This window comes from Neofelis nebulosa, chromosome 4 (assembly GCF_028018385.1).
Source record: "Neofelis nebulosa isolate mNeoNeb1 chromosome 4, mNeoNeb1.pri, whole genome shotgun sequence".
Classification (NCBI taxonomy): Eukaryota; Metazoa; Chordata; class Mammalia; order Carnivora; family Felidae; genus Neofelis; species Neofelis nebulosa.
The window spans coordinates 88,338,625-88,358,017 of record NC_080785.1 but is presented as its reverse complement, the minus strand read 5'-3'; the positions used below and the strand labels follow the sequence as shown (position 1 = coordinate 88,358,017).

General features: G+C 40.2%; 2 protein-coding genes across 3 annotated transcripts in view; one reads left to right on the top strand and one right to left on the bottom strand.

Moving 5' to 3' along the window:
* The window catches only part of FBXL13 (F-box and leucine rich repeat protein 13), a 214,883-nt gene that overhangs the window by 96,354 nt on the left and 99,136 nt on the right, over positions 1-19,393 (top strand). The gene's annotated exons all lie outside the window — the stretch shown is intronic.
* The window catches only part of LRRC17 (leucine rich repeat containing 17), a 33,016-nt gene continuing 17,010 nt past the window's right edge, over positions 3,388-19,393 (bottom strand). Inside the window, exons 2-4 of the mRNA XM_058725332.1 lie at positions 17,806-18,721; positions 8,409-8,564; positions 3,388-4,116 (exon numbers count right to left, since the gene is read on the bottom strand). Coding sequence (XP_058581315.1) covers positions 3,719-4,116; positions 8,409-8,564; positions 17,806-18,586 — 1,335 coding nt within the window. The 5' untranslated portion in view covers positions 18,587-18,721 and the 3' untranslated portion in view covers positions 3,388-3,718. The remainder of the gene's footprint in view (positions 4,117-8,408; positions 8,565-17,805; positions 18,722-19,393) is intronic.

The window sequence follows — 19,393 nt, the reverse complement described above, 5'->3', positions numbered from 1 at the left end:
AATGCTTGCTTTAATATTGTGACAATCAAGTGTGCAGAGTATATGTTAAAACACTTTAGCAAATGTTTGGCAAGGGTACACAAGTGATTGTTTTTTTTTAGTGTTTATTTATTTTTGAGACAGAGAGAGACACAACACTAGCAGGGGAGGGGCAGAGAGAGAGGGAGACACAGAATCTGAAGCAGGCTCCAGGCTCTGAGCGGTCAGCACAGAGCCCGACGTGGGGCTTGAACTCATGAACCCACCAGATCATGACCTGAGCCGAAGTCGGACACTTAACCAACTGAGCCACCCAGGCGCCCCCACAAGTGATTTTTAAGTTCAGCAGTTGTGTTGTTGTGCTGGAGTAAAACAGATATATTAGGGATGAGGAGCCATCCCTAATTTTTCTCCACTCATTCAATGACCGCAAGATTAGAGCAGTCTGGAAGAAGCTTTGACTTGTGGATACCCTTGGAGTTGCATGTTTATGCTTCTAGAATTTATGAGATACAATATTGACATTTTTTTGAACAGGATTATGAAGTAATTTTCCAGTCTGCCTGCCACGTTCGTGTTGTTCTTATTCATTCTAGCATTGATACGGATTTGTTAGTCACATATTACATCTTCCTGTACACACCAATACCCCACACCTCCTGAAGAAAGGAGCCTCGATGTCTCATAGAATTTAGGCAAGTAGATTCTTAGTACTGAATTGCTTCTATTTGCCAGAGCAGGAGAAACAGATTTTTCAGAAACAGGTGTTAGTTGACATAGGGCATAAAGCTCCAGAGGATGAATGATTAGTAAATGAAAACTCTGAACTGGTTAATGTTAAATATCTTTCCCAAATAACCAGGCAGTAGGTCTGAGCTGACTCAGACTTAGGACTCAAGAGACCTCAGCTTGAAGTGAATCTTACTTCAGAAAAATTAGGGAATTTCAGGATTAGCAGGAAAGCTAAAACAAACCAAACCAAACCAAACAAAACTTGAGTATTTATCCAAATACTCAAGTAACATTTGGATAAATAGCCAAGTGACATTTAAACATGTATGTTCAAATATGTAGTTCTCAGGATTATTATATTTTTGACTGCCACAAAATATACTTATTTTTTTAAAATCTCCTGACCCTCATCATCTATTGAACAGAAGGCAGTTTCAAAGGCAAGTTATTAAACTATCAAGAAATTGGCAGAAGGGGATGTACCTAATTGTTCATTCCATCATTGATCAACTATTACTTCCCTGAAAAGTATAAACTCTGATACAGAGAAGGGGCAAATCCTAAGCTTTCAAAAATGTACTTCAGTTTCAGTCTTGGGAGATACTAACAACTCTAACTTACTTTTGGATGGTCTGGATCAATTTCTATGCATTGCTAGCGCTTTATTTCCAATTAGACCTGGAGGGTGACACTGTAGATAAAAATCAAATCACCAACTAGCCTCCAAAAATTGAACCAGAGAGTAACTTGGGCCCTTTCTCTGAATTGGATTTAATCTCTTTTTTTTTTTTCCTCCCAGAACCTTGTGTCCCTACCACGTGACTTGGTCTCCTACTGAGGTCCCACTCAGGCTTTTTCCACCGTCACATCTTGGCTGTTTCAGGTCTTGTGTCCTTACTATTCTGAGTGTTCATGAACGTTCACACTCTGGTAACAGATTGAACAGTAAGGTGAAGATTTGCATTGAGACCCAAGTATGCATAAGTCTCTCCCCCTAATTCCAACCACTGGTAAAATGGGCAGTGTGGTTAGAACCTCATAATCTAGGGTCCTTCCCTGAACCATTAGCTCCAGCAATTCTTCCAGCATCCCATTCTCTTGGTTTCTGATATGTACTAAATGACTTGGGCCAAAGACTCTCTCCTGCCAGCTGCCCTCGTGGGTGTTTCTGGACAAAAAGGCTTAACTTTCCTGGTACCTATTCCTCTTCTGGGGTCTGATTCTGCAGGGTCTGATGTGAGGCAGCCGTGGCCAACAGTGACTGTGAGAGTGCTCTGCACACCTGCCCAGCAGCCAGGGCTTAGATGGACCTGAATGCTGGCTCTGTCACCCGCCAGATCTGTGACATTATCCAAGCTACCTAAACTCCAAGCTTTGGATTCTTCATCTAGAAAAGACAGATAGTATTACCTCCCTCAGAGGGATCTTGTTGAGAATTAGACATAGAATATGTGAAGCTTTTAGCACAGTGTATGGCATCTAGTAGGTGCTTAAGAAACTATTTGTCATATACTATTTGTATATGAAAGAAACTATTTGTCATATACTATCTTCTATGCTTTTGTGCAAGGATCAAATGAGACCAGTTGCTAAACTTTGTAGGAATACCTTGATAGAAGAATGAAAATGTATTCAACTCAGAGTGAAAGGGAAATGTCTATAAAAAGGAAAAAGTTGTTTAAAATTTTTTTTTAAGTTTATTTATTTTGAGAGAGAGAGAGAGAGAGAGAGAAAGAGTGGGTCAGGGTCAGGGACAGAGACAGAATCCCAAGCAGGCTCTGCACTGTCAGTGCAGAGCCCACCGTGGGCTCGAACCCATGAACTGTGAGATCACGACCTGAGCTGAGATTAAGAGTTGCTCAACTGACTGGGCCAGCCAGGTATCCCGAAAAAAGTGGTATTGTAAAGGATATGTATATATTTCTTTTCATTTTATTTTTGTAATAGTACAGCTAACTATCAAAACACAAGCTGATGGGGTTTGTCTCCAGGTATTTCCTCTTTTTGTGCGGATCTGCTTCTCTGGGTGAGTGATTTCTAACCTGCAAACCCATACCATGGGGCTTCTCCTGGACACTGCCTCCTTACTCAGTTGCTATTGATATCACTGCCTCCTGTTTGCTTCTACCTCATCCCAAATCCTGACCCTGATTTCTAATTTCATCCTTTGCTTTATGCTTGACATATTAGCTTAGCAGGAAGGGCTCAGGCATTTCCCACTGGCAGGTGGCTCCCCAGTCTGAATTCTTTCAGAAATCAGCACTATTTCCACATTCACTAGTGTTTATACCTCTTCATTGCTTATGATTCACACCATCTACAACTTCTTCTGAGTCCCATCTTCTGACCAGTCTCCAATATAATTCTCAGATTCTCTTATTTATTGTTTGTGACAATTCTCCTTCAGGTCTAGCTTGACAGTTTTTTGTTTTGTTTTGTTTTTTGCAAGAATCAGTGAAGAGCACTTGAAAATTTGGGTTTGCCAGGATCACATTTTGGAATGCACAGGAATCAGAAATGGAATTTTATTCTATGTATAAGCTGAATTGCTGGAAAAAAAAGTGGGAGGGGCAGAGGGGAGAGTGATATTTTATTATTCCTAAGCGCTCATATATTTTCACTTTGATCATCTTTAGGTGTGTACAAGCAGCTCTCACAAGGCATATAAAAATGAACCAAGTTTTTAAAAATTTTATTTTCAAAAGGCAGTAAAAACATATATACAGGATGTTATGAAATTCCAATGCCATCATTAGGACCCAACTCCCGCAGTTTACCAGTGTGGAACCGTCACCAAAGGCCGGTCTGCAAACAGGCAGGCAAGCGGGATGGAAGTATTCCCTTGGTTGCTAGAATTTCTCACAATAAAAATAATAATTAAGGGAACCTTCCTGTAACTGGATAACCCTGCATAAATAGGCAACACAGTTAATCGAAATGTAAACATATGGTTTTCTGACACCGGTATAGCAAACTCAAAACAGTTGCAACCAAAACAATTCCTAAGTTATCCCACTATAGTGATTCTTACACTTTGCTTCTTGGCTGTGTGATCCCTATGAATCTTCTCCCATTCATCATCTTCCGGATCCTGATCAAATGTCTCAGGGTAGGCTGGTAATTTGTCTTTGGGGCATTCTTCAAAGTAACTGCGAACATATTTTCCCACAAACCACCCTTTGTATTCTTCGGGCATCTTGCATTCCAGGCCGTTATAGTGGACGTTGTAGTGGTGCTTTAACCAGTAGTAGAGGTAGTGGATATTGTAGTCACATCTCCAAGGGTTATCTCTGAGCCACAAGAGTTTCAAAAAATACAAGTCTTCTAATACGCCATAGTCAAAGTTTTGTAGACTGTTGTTTGATAAATCTAACTCTTCTAAATGTGTGAGTCCTAAAAAAGCAGCTAGAAACAGAAAGTAGTTATTAACGCAATGAGTAGCTGGGTTACATGCAACTGTATGGCGTATTATAAGGACATATACACAAAAATGAGAGACCTAATTCTCCTTGTTGAAAAAAAAATTCCCTCCTCTCCTTTTTCTCAGAGCTTTACTTTAGAAAACTTGTAATTTTAAGTACTTTATCCTCTCTTTGAAATGTATACATATCCTTCAGAAGCCTAACCAGGGATTCTGTCAACTTTATGAGCCAGGAATGTCTTCCTCAAGGACCTGAGAGCCATCTCTTTGAAATGTAAACGTCAGGGGAGCTAGTACACTTATCTCCCAGTTTCTGAGGGAGGGTAGGGGCCTTGCTCCTTAGTCACGAAGATGGAATTTGTTTTCCTCTGGGTAAAGCCAATTAGCTAACATAACTGGCCACCTCAATTACCAGATAGAGTGAAGATGCCCCATGTATGACAAAGAATGCTGTCAAGCCCTCTCACTTGAGGACGAGTTACTTATCCTGAAAACATGTAAGTATTGCGTTTTCAGCTTTGCAGTCGCTTAGAAGATTGCCCGTGATGTGCGTCCCATCTTGGTTTAATGCTTATTCAATAATAAATGTTTTCTTTTTTCCTCAACTACCTTTGTGGAGAGAATTTCCGTGTTGGAGGATTTTGGTCTTAATTATATTTTCCTAACGGTAACGTGTCTCAATGCAAAATTCCGGAGTATGTTTTTGCTCACACAAAGCTCTTCCCTTGATTTAATTGACTACAATATTTTATTTGAAAAATCACTTTATGTTAGCTTTCTAAAAATGGTTTCTGGGCTCATGTGCATTTTTTAAATACTCACTGGAAAGATGCCACACAAAAAAGGCATGAATTAGGAAAATATTTCAAATGTAAGACATAAGTGCATAAAAAATGAAAAAAATGTGTATGGTGATGATCTGACAGTTCCCTGGGACAACAGCAAACTCTGAAAATGCCTAGGAAGCAGCTTTTCCCTTTTTAGGGGGAGGGAACGATATTCCTGTAGAGTCCAAAACTAAACAATTTTTATCAACATTTTGAAAACATCTGGTTGTGTTTTGGCAAGCTGTGGTAGCTATCAGTTCTGAATCCATATGTATTTAATTCTGCTGGAGTGTGGGTAATTAGCAAATATCAAATATGTAACACGAAATAAGACAACAAAACTCTTTTTCCCCCTCCAGGAGTAAAAAGGAAATCTAAACATAGATTTTAGTTGACGTGGACTAACCCTAGAATTCACTGGTCAACTTTGATTTCAAACATTTTGCTGCTATTTCAAACATTTTCTCATTACGGTTTTTTGTTTGTCTATTTATTTATTTATTTTTGGAGGGAGGGAGGGAAGGAGGAAGAGAGACAGACAGACAGACACACAGAGAGAGAGAGAGAGAGAGAGAGAGAGAGAGAGAGAGAGAGAGAGAGAAAGTCTTAAGTAGGCTCCACGCCCAGCACAGAGCCCAACATGGGGCTCCATCTCATAGCCAAGAGATCATGACCTGAGCTGAAATCAAGAGTTGGATGCTTAACCCAACTGAGCCACCCAGAACCCCTTAATATTGTTTTAAAATACTTAGGGTATATAATGTCCATATTTTGGATTTGGAAAATGTGCTCTAATACCAGTATCATGAACCATTTTCATATCATTTGTTCTCAGACAAAATGCATAATTTCCCCTAAAAAGAATTTTTTCTACTTTGGTGCAAAAGCAATAGCCTGGGTGGGAGTGTTAGGAGAGGGCAGGGGGCTAGGGAGGAGCAAAACGTCAGCCAGTATAATGACAGCTTTGAAGACACTGCATTTTCCCCCCTATTTGCCAACACTCTGTAAGTCAATGATCTCACAATTTACTTTCCTTGAAACAAGTCAGCCCTTTAGACTGAAAGCATGTGAAAACATTCCTAGATTTTATTTTGAAAGTGCTATAGTTTTTACTTAAACCATATGTATTCAGGCATTTGGGAAAGCTGGTTTTCATTTGTTTCTCAAAGGAGATAAATCCTTAATAGGGTGTCTTCTTTCTCTCTTTTGCAATAAAGTCTGGCATTTTATGAGATTGTTATTTCATGCCTTTTAAAACCAGTAAATCACTAGGTGGCTCAGTTGGTTAAGTGCCCAACTCTTGATATCGGCTTTGAGTGTGGAACCTGCTTGGGGTTATCTCTCTCCCTCTCTCTCTTTCTGCCTTTCCTCTGCTTGCTCCCTCTCAAAATAAATAAACATTAAACGACCCCAGTAAATCTCATTGCATTTGTATACCTGCTAACATAAGTAGTTAACAGAGTTTACTTTGGCACTGTTTCATCTCATAGGTCCTGAAATATAGAAGGTCTTTTATTTTAGAAACTTCTTTAGGCTATTTTGACTTATTGAAGTGTGGACATTTTTTTGTTGTTGTTCCAGAAGACATACCAAGAAAGTGGCTGGCATTTGGCAGGTGCTCAACAAATATTTGTTAATGTAGAAAATACCTTCCTGGGACTGAATTGAACAAAGGAGAAAACAAGAATACTATTGCTGGTAACAAGAGTTCACCTTGTGAGTCAGCAAGGAAAACACATTGGGTAAACAAGTTCAGGAGGCTTCAGGATATCTCAAGGATGGTAAAGGAATCCTTGCAATTATGGGAACTTCATAGCTGATGAGGGAAAAATATCACTCGAAGTAAAACAAACCCATGTTGCATTATTATCTGTCTCTACACTGTTTTTTCATTTTACTCTAGTTTTCTTTATACACTGGTTCCATTACAATTAAAATATTGTTGGACCATTACTCACTACTTTAATAAATTTAACTTAGGCCATTAGAATAACAAATATTTCAGTCTCTTTTAGAGATAACTCTAAAACTCGATTGCACTGATACTCTGGATACGTGAAAGCCCAGGGACGTGTGACAAGGCATGCTTGTCTTGCAATTCTTTGGTTCTCTTGCAGCAAGAGAGGGTCTCCATCTCCAGATTCTTCACCCTGTGGCCTGGCTTTGTGGAGACTGGCTATCAGTCACTGATCTCCACACTAACATGATGATCACTTCATTTGGGAGAAGGATGTCTCTGTTGTATTCTTATTCACTGTGAAATGAAAATGACTTTTGACCTCATGATTTAAAGACACCCCCAAGTCTATACAGGCTAAGGTATAAGTGTAGCATAATGCTGTTCCTTTGGGAAATTTTAAAATTATGACTTTTTTTTTTTTTTTTGAGAATGCAAGTGTGAGTGGGGAACAGGCAGAGAGAGGGAGAGAGAATAATCTCAAGCAGTCTCCAAGCTCAGTGCAGAGCCTGATGCAGGGCTCGATCCCACAACCCTGGAATCATGTCCTGAGCCAAAATCAAGTGTTGGATGCTCAACCGAATGAGTCACCCAGACACCCCTTAAATTATGATTTCTCAATATTTTAAAAGATGTTACAAATACTAAAATATGCCTTTGCAGCTCCAGAACATTCATTCTCAATTTGTACTTCTACAATGTTAAAATCCTACTGTTCTATTAATGGCATTAAATTATCATTAAGCAAAGCAGAAGTAACAACTGAATTGAAAACATTTATAACATTAACATTATATTATAATAGTATCAATAATCATTTTTATAGACTGGAGTTTTCATATTGAAGCAGCACTATGAAGGCATGTGTGTTATGTATGTTCCAAATCTGATCAATATTGCAGTAATTCTCAGTTCTTTCCAAATCCAGTGTGTTTACTTAACATGCTCATTTTCGCCAGAGGCTTTATTATTAGCAAATGGAGAAGAGATTTGAGGGATGGAAACGAAAATTAATCTGGATCTGGGATTAGATAAAATACATCTGGCTCTGGCTTGAACACATTTTATATGAATTTATGAGCTTGGTACTTAGCAGATTGTTTCAAGTTTACTTTAAACAAATTGGAACTTCATGAATAGCAAAGAAAATGCCAAATCTGAATTTCCCTTTAAAAGTCACTACATGTTTAAGATATTATTGACCACATATTCTTATTTTTTAAATCCATTCTACAAAACACTTGTTTGGACCAACTGAATAACTGTTGCTTAGTAATATACAGTATTATATCCTTCATAAAGCAACATTTTGGTAAATATTTCTCTGAGTGCCAAACAAATTCTGATTTAGACATCATGTTTAATTTAAAATTTTCATTATATAGGTTTTTCAAAACTAAATTATACTTACCATACATGTTGCCATAAAGGGGGAAAAAAAACCCCAGAGAATACTCATCACCCATTTAAAGGGCTACTCTGTGGAACTTACCAGGATCTATGAATTCAATGCCATTGCTGCTGAGGTTTAATTTTTTTAGCTCATGAACATCTTCAAACTCCTTGGGTCGAAGCTGGTTGATTTTATTGTATGACAAGTCAAGTTTAACAATGTCTGGAGGGATGTTGTTTGGAACTTTCTTCAGCTCTGGAAAAATTAATAACGTTCTGGTTATCGAGGTTTCCTCCCATGCCATCTTCTTAGTTACTGTTCCACCTGTGGTTGAAGGGTTAACTCTTAAAGCTAAAGGGGAAAGGGATCATCTAAAGCTAAAGAACATTGGTATGAATGAGATATAGAATGTGCTAACTCCAACAAAGCCTCCTGGACCAGGTGCGTCAGGCTTAGAGGAATGGATAGCACTCCTTGCTGAGCTGTTCAGAGAAATGTCCTAGACATGGCGGTGGGGCTCACTCCTGGCTGTCCATTAGAAGCACCTGGGAAGCTTTAGGGGGAAAAAAGCTAAAAGGAAGTGAAATCAATCAAACCACTCTATGTGTGTCCCTTCCAATCCTTTCCCATCTGCTCAAGGAAGGAATTTTCACTATTAACTGCTGCCCCTGGGTTGTGTTTTCATTTCATTCCTCTCCTTCGATTTTTTCTGCTAACAAAAAGTGCTCAGGTCTCTCTACCCTTAAAAAATTAACAAAAAGCTTTTGACCTTGATCTTATGGCTCCTTTCCCTGGATGCTAAAATTTGAGGAAGCGTAGTCCTGACCTGCTGCCCCCGCTTCTTCCTCAGCATGTATTCCCTGAATCCTTGTGACTTAGTTTATATTCCAGCACTCCTAGACTCCCAGACACCTCAGGAACAACAACACTATTACTGTTACTACTACTAGAGAAAAAGCCTCTGGAAGAGGAGTCCAGGTTATCTTTCACAGGTTAATAGGAAATCAAGGTTCACCTAATTTGTCTCTATTTACATTTCTCTTTAAATTATGCTTTAAAAAATATAGTGTTATTTTAAAAAATATTTTAATGTTTATTTATTTTGGGGGGATGGGAGAGAGAGAGAGACAGAACGTGAGCAGAAGAGGGGCAGAGGAAGAGGGAGACAGAATCCAAAGCAGGTTCCAGGTTTTGAGCTGTCAGCAGAGTCTGACACAGGGCTCGAACCCATGAACCAGGAGATCATGACCTGAGCCAAAGTTGGACACTTAATCGACTGAGCCACTCAGGAGTTCCTAAAAAATATAGTGTTATTTTATATTTTAGTGTAATATTTGCCCTCTTAATCATTGGAAAAATAGTCTAAGGAGGTTTTATTTAATTTTAAGTAGGGCAAGTGAGAACTGTGAAGAGACACAAGCCTGTTTCCACAAAAGAAAACTAGAAGTGGGGCGCCTGGGTGGCGCAGTCGGTTAAGCGTCCGACTTCAGCCAGGTCACGATCTCGCGGTCCGTGAGTTCGAGCCCCGCGTCAGGCTCTGGGCTGATGGCTCGGAGCCTGGAGCCTGTTTCCGATTCTGTGTCTCCCTCTCTCTCTGCCCCTCCCCCGTTCATGCTCTGTCTCTCTCTGTCCCAAAAGTAAATAAAAAACGTTGAAAAAAAAAATTTAAAAAAAAAAGAAAACTAGAAGTAATAAAATGTCCAGATTAACTGATAACTGAGAAATAGCATGACCCAAAGGCTTTGTGAATAAAATTTGTTGAATTGGGTACAGAAAATAAGCTTATAAAAGGTGGTATCCATTTATCCATGATAATATTTTTGGAACAGGATAATTGAATTGCTGACAATTTCTTCAAAATACTAAAAAAAAAACCAAAACCCCAAAACTCTGGTATTTATGACTTCTTAGCCCATAGTATATTTATTTTCATAAAGATTCAGGTTTATTTTTTCCCCTTTAAAACCCCAAATCCATGGTCTTAAATGGAATGGAATTGGTAAATCCTTCTTTAGTATCCCTGTTACTGTTAAATTTGCTTTCTCGTCTCGATGGGATCTTAGTATCTTGGTATCTATGTGCAGGAAGTGTTCTGTATGTTCTAACAAGTATTAAGTGACAAGAACCCCATGGGCTAAGTATGATTATTCTCATTTTACAGATGAGGGAGCTGAGGCACAATTTGCCTGTAGTTATAGTCCTAGGATTTAAATACACATGCTAGCTTCAGAATATATGCTTCTAACCACTCTGCTCCTGGTACTTTTCTGTTTCTTTCATGCCGTTCCATCTGCCTTTGAATCCTCAAGCCTGGCACAGGGTAAAGTTGGAGTGGGGGAGGAACTGAGGTGGAGTCAATACACTGGGTGGTCATGAGACCTTCCTAGCTCTGTATTTAAAATGATGTCTCCTGTTTTCAGTTTAGCAATAACAAATACTCCTGCTTTTCCTCAATGGTAAGTTATCACCATCAGATGTAGTATACATTTTACTGATTGTTTTCATTTTTGTCCCCTCCCCCCCATAGAAGCTTCATGGTGGAGGCTTAGGACGATGCCTAATATATCCTAAACAAATGATATGTATCAGACAGCTTCTGAAAAGGCACTCCATGTTCTTCTCTACTAATACGTATGCCCTTGTGTAAACACCTCCTTTGAATATGGCCTGAACCCATGACTTGCTTCCAAAAATAGAATGCAGCAAATGTCAGTGGATGCCACTTCCACAATCAGGTTACAAGAGATTATGACTTTTATTTTGCCAGCAGATTCTCTTCTGCTCACTTTGATAAAGTAAGCTGTCATTTTGGAGAGGCCCACGTGGCAAGGAATGTAGCCTCTGGCAAATAGCCAGCAAAGAACTCAGGTCCTCAGTCCAACAACCCTTGAGGAACTGAATTCTGCCAATGGCCATATGAGCTTGGAAGAGGAGCCTTTCCCAGTTGAGTCTTCAGATGGGACCACAGACGTGAGTCCTGGTGAACACACTGATTGCAGCCTTGTGAAGGATCTGCAAGCAGAGGACTCAACTGAGCCATGTCCGGTTTCCTGACCCACAGAAACTGTGAGATAATGAATGTGTGTTGTATCAAGCCACTAAGTATTGGGGTAGTTCATCACAGATAATACATTGTAAATAAGAGCTCATGAAACATTGAGTTTGATGATTTCAGGATACTGAGCACTTTTGTAATAAAAATCCTTTTAAAATATGGAGCGATCAGGGCACCTGGGTGGCTCAGTCAATTAAGTGTCTGACTTCAGCTCAGGTCATGATCTCGTGGTCTGAGTTTGAGCCCCGCATTGGGCTCTGTGCTGACAGCTCAGAGCCTGGAGCCTGGTTCGGATTCTCTGTCTCCCTCTCTCTGCCCCTCTCCTGCTCACGCCTCTGTCTCTCTCTTTCTCTCCAAAGTAAATAAATGCTAAAAAAATTTTTTTAATAAAAATAAAAAAATATGGAGTGGTCTTATTTTTGTCTTTTGGCAAGGCACTATTCTGTTTGACTTAGAATTATGTCTGCCAATATAATTGAAAGGTGAAAGATTTTAAGTCTTGAACTTATAATGTTCCAACAGTGAGGTATTCCTCCCTTTAGGATCATCAAGACCCCAAGTGAAGAGCTATATTCTCTCTGGGGTCCTACATTTAAACAAGTAAGTGGAGATCCCAGCAATAATTAAAAACCATGGAGACAACGGAGGACAAATCAAAGAAATAATTTGTGGACATTATAGTGTTTGGAATAATTATTGAAAATGGCTGTGGCATCTTCTAGCAAGATCTTAAAAGCAGAATAGAGTTTTATTTCAAAATACCCAAGATCCTACCTCTTCTCAGTTCCTCCATTGCTACCACATTGGTCTAAGTCAACATCAGCTCTTGTCTGGATTATCCCCCAAAGTGTCCTAAGCCCATGTTAAACTGTCAAAACATAAATACGACCATGTCAATTCCCCAGATGGCTTCTAATCCACCAGATGTTCCCATCTTACTATGAATAAAAGCTCAAGTTCTCATTAAGGTTCTATAAGGCCATTAAGAACTGTAGATCTTCATTGCCACCACAGACAGTATCTCCTAGGTTTTGGAAAGCAGGCTGTTTATCAGGATTTGCTTGCTGAATCCACATCTGTTGGGTTGGACATGGGGTGGATGACAGAGACCTCCCAAGCAACCACTGTGGGACAAGCTGAAGTGGGTAAACCACAAATAAATGGGTAGAAAAAATAGTTTATGAGAACTCCCTGAAACTCAGTGTAAGCAGTATGACAGGGCCTGTGGATGCTGGAAAGGGACTATGAATTGCAGAACCAACTTTGGCATTGTCAGCAGTAAAAATAGGGTAAAAATAGGATCCACAAGTAAACCAGGATATACAACCCAAAGCCTTTGCTAGTATGGCTTAGAAAAACCATGGAAAAATCTTATTTGTTGTACTGACGAGTAAAAACAATTCTTTAGTTCTTTTATCTTAAACTTGAATGAAAATTGCAAATAGTGATGTAAAATAATGTAAAATGATAAAGATTATAGCCACAAGTCAAATTTGGTCAATGTCCCTATTTCTAGACCAGGCACCACATTGTTATTTGCTGCTACCTAAAATTCTTGGTAAACACTCAAAACATACCTCATCTACTCTATCGTCACCCTTGACAAACCTTACCATTCCCCAACCAAAATTTGCTGAGTCTGAGGAGTGAACTGGGAATATTTCTCCATGTAATTTCCCATTTAGTGGGTTATCTTTTTTTAATTAATTAATTAATTAATTAGAGAGAGCACGCACAAGTTGGGGAGGGACAGAGAGAGAGAGGGAGAGATAGAATCCCAAGCAGGCTCCACACTGTCAGTGTGGAGTCTGATTTGGAGTTCAAACCCACAAACTGTGAGATCATGACCTGAGCTGAAATCAAGAGTTGGTCACCCAACTGACTATGCTCCCAGGCGCCCCTTAGTGGGATTGCAATATCTTAGTTGTCAGTAATATCAGAACTACTCTGAAGGCTCGGTGGTAGTAGGCAAAGAGGCATAAATAACCCTGATTTTGCAAATAAAAAATTATTAATCATTGTTAAACTAGCGATGAAATTAACTTCAAAGGCAGCTGAGAGTACCTTACCTGCATAATACCCCCCAGTCCAAATCTCAGAAGTAAAATGAATCCTTAGAAATTGTAAATGATTCTGGTAAACATAAAGCTAAAGATGCAGTTTTCAATTCTTTCATGTCTTTTTGGCAAATACATTTACCTCAATGTGGCATAAACATGCCTTTCAACTAATTTCACATTTATTCCCTTTGGAAGACTACATTTTGTTGGCAAAGTGCCTGTCCCCCAGTGAATAAAGCTATTATTTCTTTTTCGTGCCGTCCAACGTTTAAGGCAAAATTAGTGATTTTTGAGGTCTGTGTGGTCAAACTGGCACATATTAGGTGCCCTATGCACACCATCTGACTCATCATCTGTCAGTTGGGAAAGGCACAACTTCTGAGTTAGGGTAATCTGTATTTGGGTTTTCTGTGTGTGCTCATGTACATGGTATATCATACAGAGCCTAAGAGGAGAATCAGTAGGGGTGCCTGGGTGGCTCAGTTGCTTGAGTGTCTGACTTCGGCTCAGACCATGATTTCACGGTGTGTGGGTTTGAGCCCCACATCGGGCTCTGTGCTGACAGCTCAGAGCCTGAAGCCTGCTTCAGATTCTGTGTCTCCCTCTCTCTCTACCCCTTCCCCGCTCTCACTCTGTCCCTCTCTCTCAAAAATAAACATTTTTTAAAAATTTAAAAAAAAAAAAAAAGAGGAGAATCAGTACGGGGAGAAAGCACCCAGAAAGCTTTTATACATTTTTCTTGGTTGATGTACCTGGAATCATGAAGGAAGAGATGACATTGCATGGTGGTCAATGGCTTGGGACTGCCTGTGGGACCTTAGAAGGGCAACTTACCTTCTCTACACCTCAGGTTCCTCCTTTGTGAGGGTAGTAATAGTGTAGTAATAGTGCTCTTTGAAGGCTGAATAGTAAATTACGTAATGCATGTAAACCGCTATGTCTTAGGCACACAGAGCCTTTAGCAGACAGCTTTTATTCACTAACACCACTGCTGGTTCCACCTTGGACAGCATGTTTTGGGCTTCTTTAGATTCTACATAGTATCTAACACGTAGAGCATAAGCAAAAGTATTACTACTCTTTGGCAGGGAGCTAGAGATGAATTGCTGAACATTCTTAGTATTTGACATTTGTTATCTATTTATAAAATGGAATAAGGAAAATTACAGATTAAATACAGATTGTCATACTTGAATTCTAGCCATGATTTTTAATTCTATGTATTTTTATTTTTAAAGGTTGCTTAAATTACTGCCTTTGCAAGAGCAAAGAAGGCAGCACAGTTATTATCATCAGTCTAAAGCGCATAGCCCTGTTCCAGGCAGTACCTGAGAGTACAGGGGGTGTCAGAGACAAGACCATGGCTTTTACAAAAAATAAACTATCAACTGATTCATAAATTTATATCAATAATAGTGAAGGCAATTTATATGTATGATATTAAAAGACAAAATTGCCCTTCATTTTGTAATATAAATGGCATATGCTCTCCTTTGTGTAGTCATTAACGTTTGGAGGAACTTGAATTGTCCTTTCATGTATGAGTCAGTATTATTATATATATAGTGTGTATTGTTTCCAGTAAATAGGTGTATTTTAACACAAGGGGGATGAGTTTACGGGGCATATCTGGAAGGTCGTGTTTAGACAACAATAAGTTGAGGAAAGAAAACAGAAAATACTTCTGTTTTTATAAGTTGATGTTTGCCAAAAGAAAATGAGACAAAAATATCATGGGAAAAAAGACAAAGGCAGAAATAGGCTCATTGTGGGGGGGTTGAATGGCCCAAGAGCAGTAAAGCAGTAAAAATGGCAGATATTTCCTAACACGTTATCTATTCTTAAATTACAGTGCAGTCTAGCTGTAGAAGTCTTTGATTTTGTGTCGATGGCATTTTTCTCAGATAATCAATGAACTTAACTGTGCATACTTAACTTGATCACCTGATTCAACAAGTGCAAATTATCTTTAGCTTGAGGGGAGAGCCTCAGCTTTATCAAGTAATTTTTCTAACCCAAGTCTAGGATTAGTAGCTTTGTGTTAGTTTTTTAAATATGTAATTTCAGTTTTAAAAAAAATTTTAATGCTTTTTTAGTTTTGAGAGAGAGAGAGACACAGAGCACGACCAGGGGAGGGGCAGAAAGAGGGAGACACAGAATCCGAAGCAGGCTCCAGGCTCCAAACTCTCAGCACAGAGCCTGACACAGGGATCAAACTCATGAATAGTGAGATCATAACCTGAGCTGAAGTCAGAAGCTTAACTGACTGAGCCATCTAGGGGCCCCGGGTCTATTTTTTTTTTAATGCTTATTAAAGAGAGAGAGAGAGAAAGAGAGAGAGAGAGAGAAAGAGAGAGAGAGAGGAAGACAGAGAAACCCAAGCAGGCTCCATGCTGTCAGCACAGAGCCTGACCCGGGGATCGAACTCACAAACCATGAGATCATGACCTGAGCCGAAGTCAGACGCTCTACCGACTGAGCCACCCAGGCACCCCTGTAATTTAAGTTTTTAATCTAAGCATCACAAAGGCATTGCTAATAAGACATGTTCTTCAGCATGAAACACTAAGTAGTCACTGTAACAAGGTCAGGGAAATTTCCCCAATCTGGCTGCAGAGAAACTGCATATACTGACTTTTCTAGAATTCTTTAATCTTTCCATTGGTGAGGCAGCTGTTTGCTTGAATGTGATCAAAGAAGATGGCATGATCAGGCAGACCAACCTTCAAACCTTGGCTTTGCTGCTTAACCTGTGAGACCTCAACCAAGTCACTGAACCTCGCTAAGCTTCATTTTTCCCAGCTGTAAATGGGGATAGTGCTACCTTACTGGAAGCTATGCAGAACATGTGTGTGGAGTGCCTGGAGAATAGGTTTTCAATTAATGAACAGTTGCTCTCCAGTTCAGAGGATCCTGGCATGGCATCTCCCTGGTCATGACACTGTAATTGTTCTACTATGGCACCAAATTATACACGTCTCAAGGGTGTTGTAGTAAGCAAAACTTTCCATGTCACATGGCTGTGCTTTGCTCTCACCAGGTGCCACTTATGGAGTCTGGGACAGAGAGGCAAGGCTTGTGCACTTCTTGGCTGATAAATGAACAAATTTTCTCCTGGTTCACGTTGCCTGCCTCTTCAGTGTCAACACATTCCTGCTTCTGGTTCCCTGGAAAGGAGTCAGGGTCTCTATGTTGCTTTTAACCTTCTCTTTCTGTTCTTAAAGAAACAAGACAAAGCAAAACCTCCTAAAATAAGTGGAAGGAATGACATCCTGCTTTGATGTGACCCTGATCCTGTGACATCTAGCTTTAACTGAATTTTGCGAATAAGTCATTAATCCATGCCAGAAATGAAACAGACACTGTCCTGTGGCTGGTTATCCTTGGGTAGACTAGCAGTTCCCAGACCACACTTTGAGAATGTCTTCACTAACCTGTCAAGAGCATTACTAAAGTTTCCCACTTTCTTATTTCATGAATTAATCCTGTATGTGCCCCATGCAGCACCACACCAAAACTGTGTGGGATGTAAAACTCAGCAGTGATTTTTCAGGAAGTAGGTAATATTCTGGAAAGCTTTTCTTAGTTTCATACTTCTTGGATTAAATATTTTCAGCTTAGTTCTTTCAATACTTTTAGGTTTTATTTTGGGGAACTTGGGAACAATGAAGATATAGGATGTTAGCAAGCATTTAGCAAGCATTGAGACCAGGGGTGCTTGGGTGGCTCAGTCAGTTGAGTATCTGACTCCTTGATTATGGCTCAGGTTGTGATCCCAGGGTCATGGAATCGAGCCCCACATTGGGCTCTGCACTGAGTATGGAGCCTGCTTGGGATTCTCTCTTTCTCTCTCTCAAAACAAACAAAAAACCTTGAGGCCAAATTCTGAGAAGTACAGACGCGCCATTACATCCCACATAGCCTCCCTCTCACAGTGTTCTCACCTGTTCCCTTCCACACATGATTTTCCTGGAGGTAATTTCCCCACAGACGCACACTATGTTTTCGCTTTAAGTCACATTATATAGACAGCATTTGGACTTGTCTTTATACCCACTGGTCTGCCTAAATTATACCACATTGTGATTTAAGATAAAGGGGATTCTTGACAGCCACAGGTTTTATTAGCAAACAAGAGTAGTGCCCAACTGGCTGCTCTTCCTGAGCATACCTCCTACCCTCCTCTACTGTCCCCCAAAACCCCAACCGTGTTGAGTCCGAACCCTAGAAAAGCTTGCAGTAAATTCCATTGTCACCGGGAAAAGATTTCTGGTGGAAGTGACACCAGAAATCCCAAGGCACGGTGGAGTGTAGGGAGGGTGATAAGATTCCGAGCATTTTTAATCGTCCACGAAAATGAAAAACTAAGAAACTTACAAACCTTTCCGTTTGCAGTCCAGCGTTTGTATGGGAAACACGTAATTGTAGCAAAGAGTCGAGTCCACCTCGGGCTTGATGACTGGGGGTCTCCCTGACACTTGGGGTTTCGGGTCTAATTGTTCCCTTTCTTCTTCATTGCATAACTGTTCAGATTTTAACTGCCGCAGCTTTTTGTTTTTTAGATCTTGTGGCCTTTCGCACTTGGCATAGTTCCCCAAATTCCGGTTTCTTGGAATCTGCAACATTGAAATAAGCGTTTCCATCTCACAAGTACAGTGCCAGGGGTTGTCATAGAGACGCAGGTAGCTCAGGAGAGGCGTATAAATGAACACTTCCTCTGTCAAGACTTTGATTTGGTTGTGCTGCAGGAGGAGAGTAGTAAGTTTATTTAAACCAAAGAAAGCCTCACTCTCAATTTTGGAGATCTCGTTCTGCTGCAGATCCAGGCTTTTCAGCCTCTTAAACTTGGAGAACATCTTGTTCTTCAGTATGCGGATCTTGTTCCTTGCTAACAGCATATGCAGCAAATCCTGAGGCCAGTCAGGCAGCACGTAAACTAGTTTTCTTTCTTGACAATCTAAGTACTTCTCGTGAAGATACGTGTACACTTCGCAGGGGAGGCCTGGCGCGTAGCGTTTGACGGGGTTGGAGCCTCTCCTGCTCCCACCCGCCCGGCCATGATTCATTCTGCTTCTCGAGCCCCCAGGGCTGGCCTTGCGGAGCTCCGCGGCTTTACAAAAGAAGAGCAGAATTACCACCGTAACCACCGTAACCACGCGCATCCTGACATCCAGCTGGCCCCAATTACTTGGGGTGACAGAGGGAACGATGAAAGTATTCCTTTGAAATGCAAGCTTGGGTAATCTTAACTAATGCAATTCGGAACGATGAGACCCAGCTGAGGTTCGATGGAGTCCCTAGGTTGCAAGAGAAAAACATCTCTGAAGAACCACTGTGAACATTGTGTTATTAACAGATAGTAGCAGCTTTTTAAAAACATTCATTTTCTTTATATATATATTTTTTATTGCGGTATAAATGACATATAACATTATATTTGTTCCAGGTGTGTGACATAATGACTCGATATTTGTATATATTGTGAAATGATCACCACAATAAATTTTTTGTTTTTCTCTTAAGCAAAGACATTGCAGTTAATAAAGGAACATCCTGAACAGTGGTGAGTGCACCCTCCCACTTGTCTGGTTTAGTGGCCAAGGGTTTAGCCCCTGAGTTTCAATGAAGACTCTCCTGCTTGCTTAACTATATGACGTCAGGCTAGTTATTTAACCTCAACTTCAGAATCTGTAAAATGGGGCTGATGTAGGGTGCCTGGGTGGTTCAGTCAGTTACACCTCTGTTGATTTTGGCTCAGGTCATGATCTCATGGTTCGTGAGTTCGAGCCCCACATCGAGCTTTTCACTGCTGGTGTTGTGGAGCCTGCTTGGGATTCTCTCTCTGCCCCTCCCCTGCTCACACTCTCTATCTCAAAATAAATAAACAAACTTAAAAAAAAATGGGGCTGAGGATACCTCGTCATATTGCTAGGAGAATGAAACGGGCTCATGCACGTAAGACACTTCAC